Source organism: Silurus aristotelis (genome assembly GCF_946808225.1).
Source record: "Silurus aristotelis genome assembly, chromosome: 11".
In the NCBI taxonomy this organism is placed as follows: domain Eukaryota; kingdom Metazoa; phylum Chordata; class Actinopteri; order Siluriformes; family Siluridae; genus Silurus; species Silurus aristotelis.
Window position 1 is genome coordinate 10,181,093 of NC_139584.1, and position 19,125 is coordinate 10,200,217.

Below are 19,125 nucleotides of genomic sequence, written 5' to 3' on the forward strand. Positions count from 1 at the left end.
TAAAAGCACTATGCAGGCAGGTGCTGTTGAACTCAACCTCAACAACATAACGCCGTCCAAATGTATATGCCTGCTGAGATCTGAGGAAATTTTATTTGCAGTGTGGTAATCCTAATAGTATGTGGTATATTAAGGCTCTGAGGTGTGTTTTGCTGCATGAGATCATGCTGGAACGACTGAAGGCTATATTAAGCAGAGCTACGAGGTCTCTGGCCCTCATTTCCCTTTCATATACACACACACACACTACACACAAGACAGGCCAAGAGTTTATTTGAGTAATTCACTCAGGAAATTGTAGGTCTGGGTTAATCTGCTCTATATTTATTCACATAAAATGACTGTTCTTTGACAAAAAACTGATTTTGTATGCTGCTGTATTTGCATTATTAATAGCTATGTTGAGAAACTCCACGCCTAGAATTCCTTGCTTAGTTTGAAAACCTGATAGGTTTGATGAGTTCACTTGAGAACTAGACACATGCAGACAGAGCGGCTACTCGTTTCAAGCAGCATGCAATGAACTTTGTATGTGTTTTTAAATCTGAGGACTGAGAAAGCCACTGCTTTCCCATGCTTCAGTTAAACATGAGCCATGAACACGTCTGTACTTGCCTCCTCGCGTTCTTATTCACTCATTAGAGCCCTCCTCCACTGCTTTCCTTTCCACCGCTGTTATTTTCTCATTCTTTTCTCCCGCAAGGCGACATAGAGGCACAAAAGACCACCAAATCTTCTTGCTTGAAACTTGAAATCAAACTCAACCACCTCAATTCAATTAAAATTCTATAGACATTATCCTAAAGCAGCTGTATAGAAATAAATAAAGGCGAATATAAATTTGAAACTTCAAAATTTCTTATCAATAATGAGCAAGCCATGGGCGAGGATATCAAAGAAAAGCTCCCTCCTAATGGAGCTCTATACATTCTCTTTTTTTCTCTCCTATTTTCCTCTCTATTGCTTGTCTCCTTTTTGTTTCTTTGACCTCAGAATCAGGCCTCCAGCACCAGAAGTGGTTAGACATAGAAAAAAAGAGAATAGCTTTATCCCCTGGAGTGGTGGTTCAGCAGTAATTTGCTGCAGTAATGTAGATTAATGCTTTACATTCAGTAAAAGAAAAATAAACAGTGATCTCCTGGTGGCCCGAGATTATAAATGACCATCATCCAGACAGCGGCACGCCCAGTTACTTCACCCTGTATTTACAAATTTAACACCAATATGCTTTACATGCAAATCCTGGAAGACCTGTGGTGTGTCATTTGTATAGTAATTTGGCTGATGTATTTTTGCTGTATTATTCAGGAGAGAATTCAGTTGTGTGGATTGCTGACACCACAGGGTGACATTTTTATTGCAAGCTCATTTATAATGGAGTTTAATAAGTGGAAAAAATATTGCAAGAACTGCCTGACTGATAAAAGTCAGATTTAGAGCTATTCACTCCTAAAACAAAGGAAAATGACTTTTGCTCTTATTCACAGTTTCTCAGTGATACTTGACCTTTAATAATCAGAAAGCCACTGTATATAAGTAGAAACAACAAGTTAGACTGTAGGTATCAGAATGCATTCTAAAAAATTAAATTGCCGCTGCATCACTTGCTAGGTACAGAAATCTTTAATTACTCCTGGTTTCACTTATCAGCAGGAAACCGTTAACTGGGCTTGTGAGGTCGGGTTGTAATACACCGTCGTCCTCTCATGCCCCCTAATCATTGCCTATTAATGATAACATCGTCTGTGGCTTTGAAGGAAATAAAGGTTTGGCCAGACATATGTATCGTCTGGTTATATGATTACAGCAGAAAAAATACCTGACACTAGTTATGAACTTTTGTGCTTTAGTTTTTAATGGTTGGTATGTTTTTCTTTTATCTTAATTATTCATTAACAAGCCAGGAAGGTCAAGTTTCAAGAAGTTTATTTCTATAGCGCTTTTCCCATGGACATTGTCCCTTTATCATTTGGGTGATATCAAGAGTGTGATTATAAATATTTCAAACAATACAAAACACCAGACAGTGAGAGATACTATGAGCACCGGAACGTGTGATTATGGGTAATGTCCTTTCTACAGTCTTATACAGTCAATTGACGTCAACTCATAAAATAGCTCAACATCTGAGATCCAACACCAACTCCTTCATGCCAGAGCCCGTTAAAAGAAGTCTAATCTCCAAACTCTACATGAAGTGGGATCCAAATGGCGCTGGTACATCTCTAGATTGGGCATGGGTCGACATCTACTTTTTGAAAGTCCATAATCTTCACAAGATGGGACACAACTGGAGCTGGCTAGAGAACCAATGAAGAGGAATTAGCGTAGCTGCTGTTCATGATATTAACAAGCACAACTTGATAATGTGCATTTGATCAGATGTACTGGAACACAAAGTTATGATAGGTGATGTGTGTTATGTGTAGGCCCTGCTAAAAAGATACAATTTTAATTTGCACTTAAACTGGTAAAGTGTGTCTGAGCCCCGAACACTGTCAGGAAGACTATTCCAAAGTTTAGGAGCTAAATGTGAGAATGCTCTACCACATTTAATGGACTTTGCTATTCTAGGAACTACTAGAAGTCCAGAGTTTTGGGACTTTTAGTCTTTTACTTTTGAACTAGTAGTTACATTACATTACAACATAGTATTTACAGTACATTGTTCTAAATGCAAGTTGAAATGCTGGCGCTTCTGTGTACTGTTTTTTTGCACCGATGAGCAAAATCTCTGTATAATCAGAATCTAATAATAGAAAGTTATGCGGCATCCAATCTTTTAATTTTTAACACTCTCAGTTAACCTTTTCAATTGAGATGTTTTGTCTGGTTTTGATGAGATATATAGTGGGGAATCCTTAGCATAACAGTGAAAGCTAATCTAATGCCTTCTAATAATTTTTCCCAAGGGACGCATGTATACTGAGAAAAACAGGGGTCCTAGAACTGAACTTTGTGGCACCCCAAAATTTACTTGCATTAACCAGGATAGTTCTCCATTTAAATCTACAAAATAGTATTGATCAGACAGATAAGATTTAAACCAACGTAATGCCTGTTTATGAATGCCTATGTCATTTTGTACACGATCTAGTAAAAATGTCATTATCTATAGTTTTGAATGCAGCACTAAGATCTAGTAAAACTAACCGAGAGATGTAGCTTTTTGTTCTGAAGATAAAAACAGGTCATTTGTGATTTTAACTAGCACAGTTTCAGTGCTATGATGGGGCCTGAATCCTGAATGAAACTCTTTACAATGATATTGTTTTCTTGTGAGAAGGAGCATAACTGGGATGACACAATCTTTTTTGTAAAATCTTAGACATAAACAGAAGGTTTGAAATTGGACTATAATTGATATGGGTCTAAATTAGGTGTCTTAACAAGGGGCTTATTAACTGCCAACTCAAGGGGTTTAGAGCCGTGACCTGAAGATAGTGAGGAGTTAATAATATTGAGAGAGAGGCTCACCAGCTGTAAGTAACACTTATTTTACTAACTTAGTTGGAATGGAATCTAACAGACATGTTGTTGATTTGGCTTTGGTGATAAGATCACATAGCTCTTCCTGTCCTATACTTGTTAAGCAATGTAATTGTAATTGTTGAGCTTTAGCTGAGACTGGATCACAAGATGCTGTCAGAGGTTGGACCTCCACAATAGTTTTTTTGATACTTTTAAGTTTTTTCAGTAAAGAAATTCATAAAGTCCTTACTACTACTTATTGTGATGAAATACTCTTTTCAAAAACCTGATTTGTTGTTAATCTAACCACTGTACTAAAAAGAAACCTAGCATTGTTTTGGTTGTTTTCTATGAGTTTGCTCAGGTGCTTGGCCCTAGCATCGTATAGCGCCTATCTGTAGTCTGTAGTACTGTATTTGTGCAATTCTAAAAACCTCTAATTTAGTTTTTCGCCATTTTCTCTCCAGATTACTGGCTGCTCTCTTGAGGGCATGAGTATGACTATTATACCATTGGTGCAGGTGTTTTTACTCTCAAACTTTTTGAATCGGATCGGGGCAACCGTGTCTAATATGCTAGTAAGGATAGTGCCTATGTTGTTAGCCATTTTGTGAATCGTCCTTAGTGATCAGAACAATTGTGTGTACAGTATGAGGTATTGGTCTGTGATATCACTCCGAGGTAAAATATTTACATCAGTGACGTCTGCTCCGTGGAATATTATTAAGTCTAGCGTGTGATTAAAAGAATGAGTAGGACTAGTAATGTTTTGTTTAACCCCAAAGGAGTTTAGTAAGTCCACAAATAATAGTCCTAGGGCATTATTTGCATCATCTATGTGAACATTAAACTCTCCTACAAGCAGCACTTTATCAAAATTGACAAAGGGGTCTAAAAAGAAAACAAGCAAACTCTTAAAGAAAGTCAACGTAGGGCCCTGGGGGTCTGTACAAAGTGGCAAGAGCGAGAGATAGTAGAGGTTTTCTATGCATGTCTGAAAGTACAACATAAAAACATGCACTTTAAAAGGTTTAAACCTAATGCCTAACATTAAGAAGGACGCTATATATGGATGTTACATTACCTACAAGACCAGTCTGACAGGGCTCATGCTTATACACATATACTGACTTTGTAGACTCATCCAGACCAATGCAATCATTTGGTTTAATCCAGGAAGGTTTGCTCAATGTTCAGAAGTTTCCTTGAATTCACAAACTCACTGTACAAATCAGAATTCTATGTCTGAGGATTATATATGTTATATATTCCCAGAAATTATGTGTATTCATTTGGAAGTAGTACTTAACTTTTAAATAGAATTAGAAAGCGAATCAGGAACTGACTCAGTTTGAATCAGTGTCAAATGTAGATTCATTTCTGAGCTGATTTAAGTGCAGTAGGGAAGAGCTTCAGCAGAAGTCATGTTTGATTGCTTATCTGGCCTGGTCAATGTGTCACCAATAGTTCAGTGTGTGTGTATGAGTGTGTGAAGGGTGTGGAGAAAAAAGAAAAAGATAGAAAAAAAAAAGAAACTCTCTCTCTCTCTCTCTCTCTCTCTCTCTCTCTCTCTCTATATATATATATATATATATATATATATATATATATATATATATATATATATATATATATATATATATATATAAATAAAAAATATTAGTTTTTATACAAAATTTGACTAATCCAGGAAGCACTGTAAATTGTGTACCTCACTAATAGTAAATGGAGTAAAAATGAAGGGTAGGTGGTGGGAAGTGCTTGCTTCTATAAGTGAAGTTAAATAGGTCACAGTTATATGTGTGCATTTAGAGAAAAAAAGTGCAATACAATTTTGTCAGCTCTTTTTAGGACAAAAAGATTAAATTCCTTCATCAGTGCAAGCAAAGCAGTTCAGAGGCTGTTGTAGGTAAATCCTTTAAATCCCCCCTTCAAATTCCGCATTTATTCTTGCACCTCTTCTGCCTCTATTTCAGATTCAGTCCCCTATTTATCTCATTTTCTTTTCCTCCAATGCACCTCACTCATCCTTTTTGTCCTACTCCCCAGTTTGGGATTTGGCCTCCATTAATCTCACTTTATAATCCTCCATTTAGCCCCTGCTTATTCTTTTCCTCTGTTTCCTCTTCTTCCGTTCAGGCCTGAGGTGTACCATCTTATCTGCTTCCTCTCTGTCCATTCGGTTTACATTTAACCTTTTCCTCTAATTTTTTTTTTTCATCCTCCCTCTATTCGGTACCCACTCATCCGCTTCCTCACTACTCGCTTGCTTTCTCTGTCGTTTTTGGGGTCCAGCTGCTCTCTCGCTTTTCATTTATCTGCAGTCCCTTGGGTGTCACACACTGCAGACATTTTTATGCAGGTTTATGGACAGGATTTGTACAGGTTCATCACAGTGCCCATAGAATGCACACATTCCACACACACACACACAGATTGAGAGAGAGAGAGAGAGAGAGAGAGAGAGAAGGAGGAAGGGAATTGGGGGGGGGGGTGTATGCTGTACTCTGCTGGTTGTGTTGGCTAGAGCTGCACTTTTCTTTATGCTGGTCCTATATAAATTCATGGCACAGTGAAAAGCACCTTGTCTTGTACTTTACACAAATATATGGGTGTGCATGAGACATGCAAGTTCATCTATCAAAAAAGCAAAAAACTTATGTTTCAGCGTTGGGTTTTCATTGGAATTGGATTTGAATTTTCATTGGAATGCCTCATCTTCATCTGTTTATCAGTTTAAACACACTTAGAGTACAGCAGCAGAAGATAATCCCTCCTCTGTGTGTGTTCGTGACTAAGCTTAGCTGTGGGTGTCTTGGACACAAGCTGAAATATGACACATTGGACTTATATCATAATAACACACACACACACACACACACACACACACACACACACACACTGGCCATAGCGCTCCTTCTAAAAAAGCATTTCCACCCACAGGGTTGTATATTTTTGTATATGGGTTATTTGTTGTTGTGGACTTTGTTACTCAACCTGGCATGATTAGTCAAATGAAGAACAGTGACACAGGCTCGTAAAAGCAAGTTTAAATATTACCCCCACATATGCACCCTTTTGTTATTTCAGTTTGTCTTGTAATTTAGTAGCCTTTAGAAGGATAACATGCAGATAGTCAGTGAGAAAATGTGAAGCGAGTGAGATGAAGGGAAGCAGATGAAAAGAGGAACAGGTGCAGTCAGCTACCTTGCGATGTAAACAAGCTTTTTAAACAGAGAAAAAAATCCCATTAGGAGGAATTGTGTGTGTGTGTGGGATGGTTTTACATGTCTTTAAGTTCACACACACAGGATATACAGCCTTAGACTGTATACTGCACTAAAATGCCTGTGAAATATGACCTTTTTCATGTCCTCAATAAATTCCATTTATTCAAAGGCAGAATATGGAGCCGCTTCTCTCCCAGAGCCTTTAACAGAATTCCCGGAATCATGCGTTCATACAGTCCTTAGGCTAATTCCATTATTGGTACGCATTTTAGTATATTTGGTATGCCCTTGCACCTAAAAAAAGTTTATTTTAAATAACTTTTCCACATTAAATCTATATATATATATATATATAGGGACTGACCACGAGGATATGATCATCTCATTGGTACGATACCAAAATGACTAATCTATACAGTTTTAATCGATCAGAGGCATCACAGTACAATTTATTTGGCTCTGTTTCTCTATTTGTGTTCCTCCAGTTTTAATAGTAGCCATGAAAAGTGAACATGGGCATGCTGTAGGCTGCTACGCTCGTTCTTTGTATTGTTCGTTCCTTTACTATTGAATGCAGTACACTTTGTGCACTGGGTAACTTGGGTGTGGTAGAAAAAGTGCTTTTTGGTTTACAGTGCATGTTTTTAATGTCCCATATTGGCTTATCATCAAGAACAAAATACAGGGAAAAAGCTGTGATTTTCACTCACCTCGTGAGTCTGTAGATTCTCCCAGCAAGCACTATCTGCAGTGTTGATTGCTGCTGTATACCACAGCGAGCTCATTGTGCCAAGTTTTATATTTGAGATGTTATAATATCAGTACTTGTGTTGGAGTTCTTTCTCTTGATTTTTGCAGAGAGCACAGTTTGCACCATTTTTTGTTTAGAATATTTTAGCCATTTTGTGTCGACCCGTCAGTAACAGGAGCATACTCCGGCTTTCCGTCACATACAGTAAATTACGTGTTTTCAAATGTTGGTATAGGGTTTTATAAAAAAATTTAAAAAAATGAGCATGGGATTAGAACGATACCTGATTCCTTTATCTGTTTTAATGCTTGAGTATTTGAAAAAGTGTGTTCTGTGTACCGTATGTTGTAGGAACGTTTTGTTTTGGATTTGGTCTTGAAAGTAAGGCATCTTGTTACTTTGTGCAAAAATAGTTAATAGAGTATACCAGAGGTCATTACATGATTATATACTGTAATTGTTCTTTTATGATTATTAATGTATGATCACTAAATCATAAAGACTGTGTGCGTGTGTGTGCTTGTTGTCCCATCTGCCAATTCATTCATTAAGGATGGCCCATATTGACATGCCAAATGCAACACACACACACACACACACACACACACACACACACACACACACACACACACACACACACACACACACACACGTTCCAGCCTCACCAGCTGCTCCTTTTGTGCTCCTTTCTGTGGTGGTGGTGACCCTCACTCCCCAAGGGAAGGTTTAACACCTGCCTATGGTGGCCTTGTGGGAAAGTATGTGTTCGGGGATTTGGGGGCAGGGCTGTATTGTGTGTGTGTGTGTGTGTGTGTGTGTATGTGTGTGTGTGTGTGTGTGTGTGTGTGTGTAAAATTCAGGTGGTTATTACTTGTGAAACAAGACCTAATGAAGCCCAGGCTGCACCTGCTCATCTCTCTATGGGTCTGTTTGGATGTACAGGATGACCCTCATCACCTGGTTAATGTTAAATAAGTGCAGAGATCCCTGCTGATGTTGCCATGGACATCATGAGGAAGATCATTCTGCTGTCTTGTCTCACCGTGTCCTTATAGCACATGCCTCTTTTAGTTTCTCCCTGCTCTAGCTTTTCATCTGTTGGTCTTTTTTTTTTGGTCTCCCAGCATGCCATGAGGAGTTGGTAAGTAGTGAAGCTTTGAATGTAGCGCAAGGTCCAACTAAAGCAGCTCTTAGTTGGTCATACATTCCACACATTCTCCGGAGTGTGCAAAAACGCCACATTCTCTCATTACATTCGTCTTCGGCGACTGCAAAAACCATTTGAGGAAAGAGCTGTAATTGGATAAATGTCTGCATGGCAGGTTGATTTATTTCTGTGAGTCTTGAGAACAGTTTAAAAGTTCAAATCCCTGTACACTCTATATAATTTCTATGAAAGAGTAGAAGCTGATTGAAAAAAATTGACTTTAGCTATAATGTTTCAGGCAGATGTGTAAAAAAACTGAGATCAAGGCCTTTATGAACAGACACCTCAATAATATAGTGTATACACACTATATAAACAAAAGTTTTGGGACACCCGATGTGGTTCTTCCCCAAATTGTTACAACAAAGTTGGACGTACACAATTGTACTTTGATTGCAGCAGAATTTAATTTTCCCTTCACCTGAACTAGGAGAGACAAACCTGATCCAGCATAGCAATGCCCCTATGCACAATGTGAACTTTATGAAGATATGGTTTAGTGGTCCTCTATAGAACTTCGACCTCTACCCTACTGAACACCTTTGGGATGAATTGGAATGCTGAATGCACCCCAGGCCTCCTCACATCACTTACATCAGTACCTGATTTTCCTAACACCCTTGTGGCTGAATAATCTCCACTAATTTCCTAAATCCCACTCCAAAATTTTCCCAGTATGGAGATTATTATAACAGCAAACGGAGATTAAATGGGATGGACATATGAATCTCTCTCTCTCTCTCTCTCTCTCTCTCTCTCTCTCTCTCTCTCTCTCTCTCTCTCTCTCTCTCTCTCTTTCTCTCTCTCTCTCTCTCTCTCTCTAGATAGATAGATAGATAGATAGATATATAGATAGATAGATAGATAGATAGATAGATAGATAGATAGATAGATAGATAGATAGATAGATAGATAGATAGATAGATAGATAGATAGATAGATATGCTTAGATGACATTTTGTTAGGAAAATATTGTGTTAGATATTGTGAAAGACTCTCTGTATCCCCAATGAAGTATATGACATGAATAAACTCACATTATGACACATTAAACTCATATTTGTAAGCTTCTTTTGATATTTATTTCATAAATAACTCCATTTCCTTTGCTGTTTTTACATTACACCACCCAACAATTAACTTTTAATGAGACCCCCCTCTGGAGAGTCAATGACCAGACGGCGTTTAACCAAATCATCTCATTACAAATGCATTACAAACATCTTCCCATATATCACTGAAAGAAAGCATGCCAATAGCATACCTTACCTGTGCTCTAACCTTTGACCTTCTGATATCCACCCCAGGGACAGCAGCGAGACGCATTTGTGCAGGAGCGGTACGGGCGCTATGACCTCAGCGATCCCTTCATGGCTCTACAGAGAGACAGCGAGGCAATGCAGGGTCACGACCAGGGTCAGCCCCAGGCTCGTGGTCATGGTGGGAGAGGCCAAATCAACCCAAGCCCGCTGGCTGTCCTGAAGCTGGTGATGAGCCACTGCAAGCGCATGCAGGAGAAGATGATGACACAGCTAGCGGCGGCCGAGAGCAGACACAGACGGGTGAGAGAGCGTTAGATGCATGAGCTGTAGTTCTAAAAATGAGAAAAATCTAAAATATGGATGTTTTTTTTATAATGTATGAATTCTAGTGAATGAATTATTTGATTAATTCAAATTCAAATTTGTATTCTATTCAATTATTCTATTGATTAATCATTCATTCATTATAATTAAACCAATAATGCAGGTAGCGAGCAGAAATGTAAAATGCGAACGAAAAATCGAGTTCATTTTAGGAGACTGAAGAACTTCATACAGTAGGAAATGTCAAAATGAAAACCATGAGAAAGATCCGGTTCTAAGCGGTTTACCCTGTGTTTATGCCTATTTAGTGTGAAGGAAAATATATCTGCCACAGAGGCACCAGAGAACTCTTCCTGCTTTCACAGCTCACATTGTGTGAAAGTGAAAAGAGATACACATATTTACTCAGGGTACAAATAGTCCTGGATCTGGATTTGTAACCAAACCCTGAACAGCCATGTTTTATTAGCTGACGTAGTCCAGCATCTGTAGTATGAAAGAGGATTGAGTACAGCGTGTCTGTATTGGTGTGTGGAGATGTGTACAAAGCCTTCATTCGTGTTTACTTGCACACGCCCTCACGGTTTCATCCGTGTTTACCTCCTGTCTGGAGTCCTGGAGACCAAAAGCAAGCAGCGTCATGAAGCAATGAGATAAGATTGGAGAAAAAGAGGAAAATATGATTTATACAAATTCAGGTTTCTGAATTTACACTTTGTTTTTTAACAAGCAATTTTGGTCATTTCATTTTTGGGAGTGTGTGTGCGTGTGATTAAGCCTTAACTCTCTCGTCTTAGATGAGTCTTGCGACCTCAAAAGGAACAATAGGCCGCCTGGGGTGAGGAGAATGAGTTCGAGTCAGAGACAAGGAATATGTGTGTGTGTGTGTGTGTGTGTGTGTGTGTGTGTGCGTGTGTGTCGTGAGAAAGCAAGATAGAGGAAATCCACGTGTGTCGTTCTTGTCTGTTCTAAATTTCAGTTACATACAATGACACTGTTATCAAGCCACAGGTTCCATGTGTGCGAGTGCATGTGTGTGCGTGCATGCGTGAGTGAGTGTGTGTGTGTGTGCGTGCGTGCGTGCGTGCGTGCGTGCGTGTGCGTGCGTGCGTGCGTGCGTGTGTGTGTGTGTGAGGGAGAGTATTCTGTCTCACAAAGAGCGTCTTGAAAAGACCAGGACTTGGTCTCGAAACACAGAGACCAAGATCTTATTTTTCTTGTCTAATCATTTCATTATCTCAATGTCTTTCTCTTTCTCTTTCTCGCAGGTACATTTTTTTTTTTTTTTTAAAGAGCACTGATTTAGAAACTTTAGTCACCCTGTGCTGATCATCAAAGAGAACAGCAGGCCTTCCGTATGATCTCAGTCTAGGAGAAACAGGAATGTGTGTTTGTGTGTGAGAGAGAGAGAGAGAGAGAGAGAGAGAGAGAGAGAGAGAGAGAGAGAGAGAGAGAGAGAGAGAGAGAGAGAGAGAGAGAGAGAGAGAGAGAGAGAGAGAGAGAGAGAGAGAGAGTAAGTAAGTAAGTAAGTAAGTAAGTAAACAGTGAAGGCAGTGGTGATGGACAAGTATGATCACTATTAACATGTACACACATGCATTTGTGTGCACAGACAAACACACTCCAAATCTATACACACACATGCTTCAGTTATTAATTTTAAGATAAAAAGCACTTATTATTTATTATTTGACCATATTACAAAGTGATGAAGTGATCTATCTATCTGCCTTTCTGTCTGTCTAGTCTGTTTAATCATTTTTATTTTAGCACCCAAAGATGAAGTTTTTTTTTTTATGTATTTTTTGGATTCACCATTCTTTTTAATCTATGCTGGTGTGTGTGTTTGTGTGTGTGTGTGTGTGTGTGTGTGTGTGTAGGTTATCGCTGATCTGGAGGAAGAGAAGCGGCGCCATGCCCAAGACATGGCTGAAGGCGATGATGTCACATACATGCTGGAGAAGGAAAGAGAGCGACTACTGCAGCAGGTAACCTAGCAGCGCTGCCAAAACATGAACAAACACACACACACACACACACACACACACACACACACACACACACACACACACACACACACACACACACAGGTATATACTCAGTGTTGTGCCAGTGTTAGCAGAATGCTGCATGTTCAGAACATTGCTGGATCTGCTGTGGTGCAGAACTGCGCTTTGTACTAGGATGAAATACGGATGTAAAAAAAAAAAAAATCTTTAACACAATGGCCCTTCTGCCCTTGTAAGTGTGTGTGTGTGTGTGTGTGTGTGTGTGTGTGTGTGTGTGTGTGTGTGAAAGAAAGAGAAAGAGAGAGAGAGAGAGAGAGAGAGAGAGAGAGAGAGAGAGAGAGAGAGAGAGAGAGAGAGAGAGAGAGAGAGAGACCAGCAGGGCTTCTGAGTCCAGAATTGCTTTATAGGAAACCAACAGAGGAAAAGAATCCATTGTTCAGTGTGCTGCTGCTGCTGTGTGTAGTATGGGTAGAGGAAAGGGTGAGAAGGTCAGAGGACAGACTAGACCATATTACGTAAAAGCTCTTTCCTGCCTTCAGGCCCTGCCCAAAATAAAGCCTGCACACACACCCCATACACACACACACACACACACACACACACAACACACATCATATATATTCATTACAAGACACACAAGTAGTGATATATTCTATAAGTAGCTTATATTGATCTCTTTTTTTCCCCAAGTGCTCTTACAATACTGCCTTGGATTTTCAAAAGCAACATCAGAGATCATCAGTATTATCTGAGCATGTTGTGTTCAAAAACAAATCCTAGAGTAATATACATATTAAAAGCACATGTATGTAGTTTGTGTTTGCATCAGTTCAGGCACAGGTGTTATTCAGATTGTTCAGAAACAGTCAGCGCTTTGTTTCCCCCTTGTGGTTGTAAAACGGTACGGCATAGAGATAGCTTGCTGTAATAACGAATATAAAATAGATAATAAATGTAACTGTCATCGTAAACGTGAGGTACATGGACATACTGTATAATAATAATAATATAATATGATATATTTGATATAATAATAATTATTATTAATATAATAATCTACTTCTTCTACTTTTAGCAGCTCTATATCACTCTGTCTACATCTGTTACCAAACCATGTCAATCGCACCTCTCTCAGCTTTTCTCGAAAACATCTTACCTGCACGGTCCCTCTAATAAACTCATTCCTGTCCATTCTTGTCACACCTGATGAAAATTGTAGCACCTTCAACTCTTCCATCTCAATCTCCGCCTCCTGTCTTTTGGTATTTAATGAACATGGATATTATAGATTTATTCTGCTATTTTAAATCATAGTTTATAGCTTTTTATAATAGACAACAATCATTTATTACTGGCAAGCTAAATTTGTGGGGAAAAGAAAAACAAAAAACATCTTTCCAAAGTTCATGATTATGTGGATTTCTCACTCCTGCTGTTCCTCCAGCTAATCTATGTTTTTCTACAGCTCACCTAGCATACTTTTAAACACTTTGTTAAAAACTATGGCAGCAGTTCAACGTCCAGACTCGTTTCAGCAGGCAGGAGCTCTATAGTACCCCAGCAAACTACTCATTACACTCATAGAAGGGCAGAAGAGCAATTCATGAGAAATTTGAGGTAGAAAAGCTACGACAGCAGAATGGCACATGTTCCAGTACACCAAGAAGAGGAATCTGTTTCCTTTTTTTATTTATTGATAGAAAACTACTGTCTTCCTATTAAAATGTAAAAAAAAAAAAAAAAAAAGACCTTTTCAAAAGTCTGGTCATAGTGCAGCCTAGGAGAATTTCTCACACGTCAGCAAGTTGCTGTCACATGACCCAGGTGTTCTAGATAATTTCACTCACTAAGTCAGCGACAAAAGCGTTGAAAAAAAGAAAGCAGGAAATTAGGAGAGACATTTGCAGCTGACTCATTAATGAATTATTGTTGATCACTCTTGTCTGTGTGCAGTTGGAGCTAGAGAGAGCACGGGCTGAGCGTCTGGAGCGCGAATGTCACTCGCTTTCCGCCCAGGTGGAGGAGAACCAGGCACAGCAGCAGCAGCTCTCTTCTAACCTGGCTAAAGAATGTCAGCGTGCCAGTGCCCAAGCTCAGGAAGAGAGTGAACGTGTTGCTCAGATGTGCAGGCAGCTGGAGCAGGAACGCAGTGCCACGCAGGGTCTGCAAGAAGACCTGGAGCGGGAGAAGGCACGTGCCATGCAAACAGAGGCCAGAGTCGAGCGCCAGATGGCCGAGTTCGACACGGAGCGCGAGCAGATGAGAGCGAAGCTGCTCAAGGAGGAAAGCCACAGCCAAGAGCTCCGAGAGCTGATCGAGCACCTAAGGAAAGAGCTGGAGGATATGAATGAGAAGGAGAAGGGATGGAGGGAAAAAGTGGAGGAGGATAGGAAAGCAGCTGAAAAGCAGACAAAAGCATTGTCAGCTTCCGCAGCCTGCCAGACTGAACCAGATGGGAAAGTGGTCGTCACTGAAAAAACCCAACGTCTGAGACTCAACGGGCATCAACTGCGTAAAGAGAGTGAGTCTTCAGAAGAGAAAAGTACTGAAAATGGCGGAGCAGAGAACGGAGGAGCTTTGAGCTCACCCGTGCATGCACTCCAGTCGCCTTCTCCAAGCAGCACGGCCTGCTCATCCCTCTCCTCCTCCCCATGCTCCTCACCTGTATTGGCCAAGCGCTTGGTGTCGCTGGGCACCAGCAGCCCCACGTACCCATCATCGTACCAAGCAAGCGTGAACCAGCGCTTCCATGCTGCCAGGCACAAGTTCCAGCAACAGGCGGAGCAGAGCGGAGCGACGCCCCTGTCGCCTCGTGAGCTTTCACCCACCTCTACACCAGTGCCCCCACTGTCCGAAAACTCCGCTGCAAAGCAGATGGCTCGCAACACTGTCACACAGGTTCTGTCACGCTTCACCAGCCAACAAACAGCAGGCAAGGCACCCGCTCCAAACAGCTCACCGTTTGGCACTGATTACCGTACACTTGCGACCGCCTCCTCACCCACCAGCAAAGCGGCGTGCCCTCTGTCTCCTGGTATCCGCTCGCCCATAATCCCACGGGGTGAGAGAAGCTTTGCATCTCCTGTAACCCAGAAGAAGCCTGGCACCAACCAGAATCCAGGCTCACCCATATCAGCATCGTCGCCTCGCTCTTCTAACTTCCCCGAGCTCTCAAATAGCTGCGGGATAAGCAGCACACAAGAGGGCGCTAAAGAGATTGACCTGCTCGTGTCCAAATCCAGCTAACCACTAACAAGGCTTCACCACTAAAACTTTTTTAATTTAGCACTAGGCTTACTAGAAGACTGGTATTCTGGAAACTGTACTTTGGTGAAATCCAAAATGGCATGAAGCCCTAAACATAATGGACAAAACTTATAGAAAAAAAAACACTTGCACATACTAAGGCTGCAGATTAACTAATGAGTCAAATCAAACACTGATGATTTTTTTCCTTTCTTTTTTTTTTTTTTTGCATGGTGAACAGTGAAGCTCAACAAAATATCCAAATCCGACGAACTACAGGCCAAAGCCACAAATAGCTCAGATTAAAGGGACTTATTCATACGCAGACCCTCTCGACTCCACCGGTATCCCTTCTTTAAAAGATTACCGAGCACTCGAAACACTCAAAGCACTCACACTTTCACTCCTCTGTTCCTTCACTCTCCAAATCCACACATAAAAACAGATTGGAGAAGCAGAGCAGGGGACTGTAGACACTACATGATCAAGACAACATTTATTTAAATGTCCTTTTTTTTTTTTTTTTTTTTAGTAAATACATTATAATATTAGCATCTTGTATATGAAGATATATTATTTATCCCTTTCAAGCTCCTCTCATGCATATTCTAAATTATAAAAAGCAAAAAAAAAAACCTAATTCTGATTTTAACCAGCAATAATTAATGACTCAGGTGACCAATCAAGGGTTAGAATAAACATGAACTGATCGCATTTAATATAATGTAGTAAAATGAAAGATATACGCTCTAAAAACTATTTGCAAGCAGAACAAATTGCACTTTGGATCTATGAAACCCTCCTGCTTTCACTGTATATTAAAGTGGCACCTCTTCTCATGGATGGGAGGACGAAAAAAAGCTTTTTCGAGCTACATGAGGAAGAATATTTCATAACATTAATACACATTTAGAGAATTTAATATAGTAGAAGACTTTTTACAGCTTTGAGACTCCGTTGTTCAGGACTCTGAGGATGTAGGTAGTAGTAATAGAAAAATGAGAATAAATGATTCAGTCTGCGCTGAATTGCTGCTATCAGAGTTCTGTGAAAGCAGCATTATGCTCGTCAATTTGCTGTGGCCTCATTGTGTGTCTTTTGCAAACTGTTAACAGCATATTAGCAGAACAAACTAATAACCTGAAGTTAGCGAGCTTGATGAAATCCTTACTTAAAGAGAAAAGAGTCACACCGGTATAATCTCAGAGCAAAGGCTGTGTGCATCTCCTGGATTTAGGGAGTGAGCAAGCTTGCTAGTTAGAATAAAACATGTAGAACAGATACTGATACTGTACTGATTTACTTGCTTAAAGTATCAAACTACTCAGAAACTTACCCAAAAACTGCTAGTTACATTAAAGCTAGTTATCTATTGACTTTTTTTATCTACTCATTGAAATACAAATTCCTCAACTCCAAATCAGATTACATCAACACTGCCAACACACCAATCACAGGACAAATAAATGCCTTACCTGTTCAAATAGACAAAAAAAAGTCAGTCCTGAATCTATTTTCCTTTTTGACTAAATTATTTCTCTTCTCTGATTGGCTGCCTGTCACTGTGTAGACTGCTTTCGTGCCTAAAATTAGGCCTCCATCTCTAACCAGACACAACTCTGACATTCAATTGAGTTTTATAAAGATTATAAAATCCTACTCTGTTATTTAAATCTGTCAAAGAAACAACAAAAAGCATTTGCATTATTGTCGAGATCAGAGGTGCCCAAACTTGTTCCTATGAGGAGGCGAAATCAAACTCGAATGAGGCCATTGGGCAAAAAAATCTATTTTGAGTTATAGCAAACACAATATTAAAACTGTGGTTTCTCTTATGATTTAATAAAAATGACTCTGTAAACTGCTTGACGAATGCAGTTTTATTTTCAAAGTTCGAGTTCAGTGAAACTTATAATACAATGAAAAACAATCCAATTGATTAAACACTACAGTTCAAGGCCTGATACAGTGATTCAGTGACCTCTAATAATAGACATAAAAATGGTCAGTGTTTTTCTAAAGTTTTTCCAATTGGCATCGCCCCCCCCCCCCCCACCCATTTTCTTCTCTTGGCATGGTGGTCCAAACCAAAGGTCACAATGTTTGGGCGTCTCTGGTCTGAAACCCAGTCTTTTGTGTTTTCATGTTACATTTTCATGTTATTTTGTGATGCATCACCTGATTGTTCACTTTGATGGATTTGTTAGTGAAGCTAAACTTTTACTTATTAGTCATAAAGTGTTTATTGTGACATTTTTGTACTTTTTTAAAATTGGAAATGATCTTAAAATCCCTTTAAGGAATATTATTTTCTTTTACAATTCTTTGTACTGTATACTATGCTGCTACTTTTGAAGCATCTCAGATGCAGGGTTGAAAATAACTGAATTTTTTAAATAAGTTTCATGCAAAGGATAAAAGTAAAAAAAAGGTTCTTTTGAACCGGATTATTTGATTGTTTAAGGCGATTTTATTCAGTCTAAAGTTTAATCTTTGACTAAATGTAAATCTGTGTAATGCAAACCATCATCCTGAGCATAAAGAGCATGTTCTTTTTAAGCAGTGAAATATAGAAGAGCAGATTTTTTTTTGGTCTAAGCATGTAAAGAAAGACAGCATAATTACTAAAAATATTTAACTCGAATTGACTGAGAGAACTGGGCAAACACCGCCCTCTAGTGTCAGTAATGAGGAAAAACTCTCACTCCCATTTAAACATACAATTCTTTTTACTCATTTGGAGCAATATGTAAAGTGATAGTGTTTTCTTTTTACTTTTTTTTCTGGAATAAGAGGTAAAAAACAACAATTCTCTCTGAATCTGCAGCCAGGTGGTAGTGTAGGTCAACTCTAGCACATGCTTTGAAACAATATATAATCTGAAAAATCATTAGGAAATCAATGAACCAGGACTTCCTGCATGCTTTCTTTTTTTATGTGATCATGTAACATCTAAAACATTTTTGCCTCATGTATACACAATTCGATCCACTTTATAAAGATTTGTATGTAACTATGTAGTCATTCATTCAAGATACTAGAAATAGCATACTAGGAATGAAGGTTACTCATTAGATTAAGCACAAATGGGTTCAAGAGGAAGGTTTTGTGATGATTTGAATCTTTTTCTAGGGCTGTGGAATAGATGTGAAGAGGCTTTAAAAAATATATACTATCACTTAATGGATTGTTGTATATTTCATGTTTTGAGTCTTACCGGCCGTTTAAATATTTCCTTAATCCTGTCACTCTGGTCGAAATGATTTAGATGCATATTGAAGTTTGAAACACTTCAGTGTGAAGTTTAACCTGTAGGTTCTAAAGATGATGTTTAACTCCTTCTTGTCTGATACCTCACACAGCTTTTACTGTACATTTGTTTTGCCCAGCACAATCCTGGGCTTGTACTACTGTACTTTTTGTGACTTTTTATTTTTCATAATAAGCCTGTTCATCTTGAAGATGGTGAATATGCATTTTAGCTGGTGTTCTTTAATAGAATTGCTCCACCTTGCAGTTTTTTTTTTTTTTTTTAAATACTTGGGAAAATAAAAACTTTTGGAGCTCAACTTATTTAGATGCAAACTTCTTTTTTTTAAATACTATTTAATCTTTATTCTCTTTT

At 39.1% G+C, this 19,125-nt stretch overlaps 1 protein-coding gene across 3 annotated transcripts in view; it reads left to right on the forward strand.

Moving 5' to 3' along the window:
- Positions 1–19,073, forward strand: part of cttnbp2nlb (CTTNBP2 N-terminal like b) — a 34,580-nt gene extending 15,507 nt beyond the window's left edge. For all 3 annotated transcript variants that reach the window (XM_083555374.1, XM_083555376.1, XM_083555375.1), the window contains 3 exons: positions 9,967–10,221; positions 12,126–12,233; positions 14,208–19,073. In XM_083555374.1, coding sequence (XP_083411500.1) covers positions 9,967–10,221; positions 12,126–12,233; positions 14,208–15,500 — 1,656 coding nt within the window. In that variant the 3' untranslated portion in view covers positions 15,501–19,073. The remainder of the gene's footprint in view (positions 1–9,966; positions 10,222–12,125; positions 12,234–14,207) is intronic.
- The last annotated feature ends 52 nt before the right edge of the window (positions 19,074–19,125 follow it).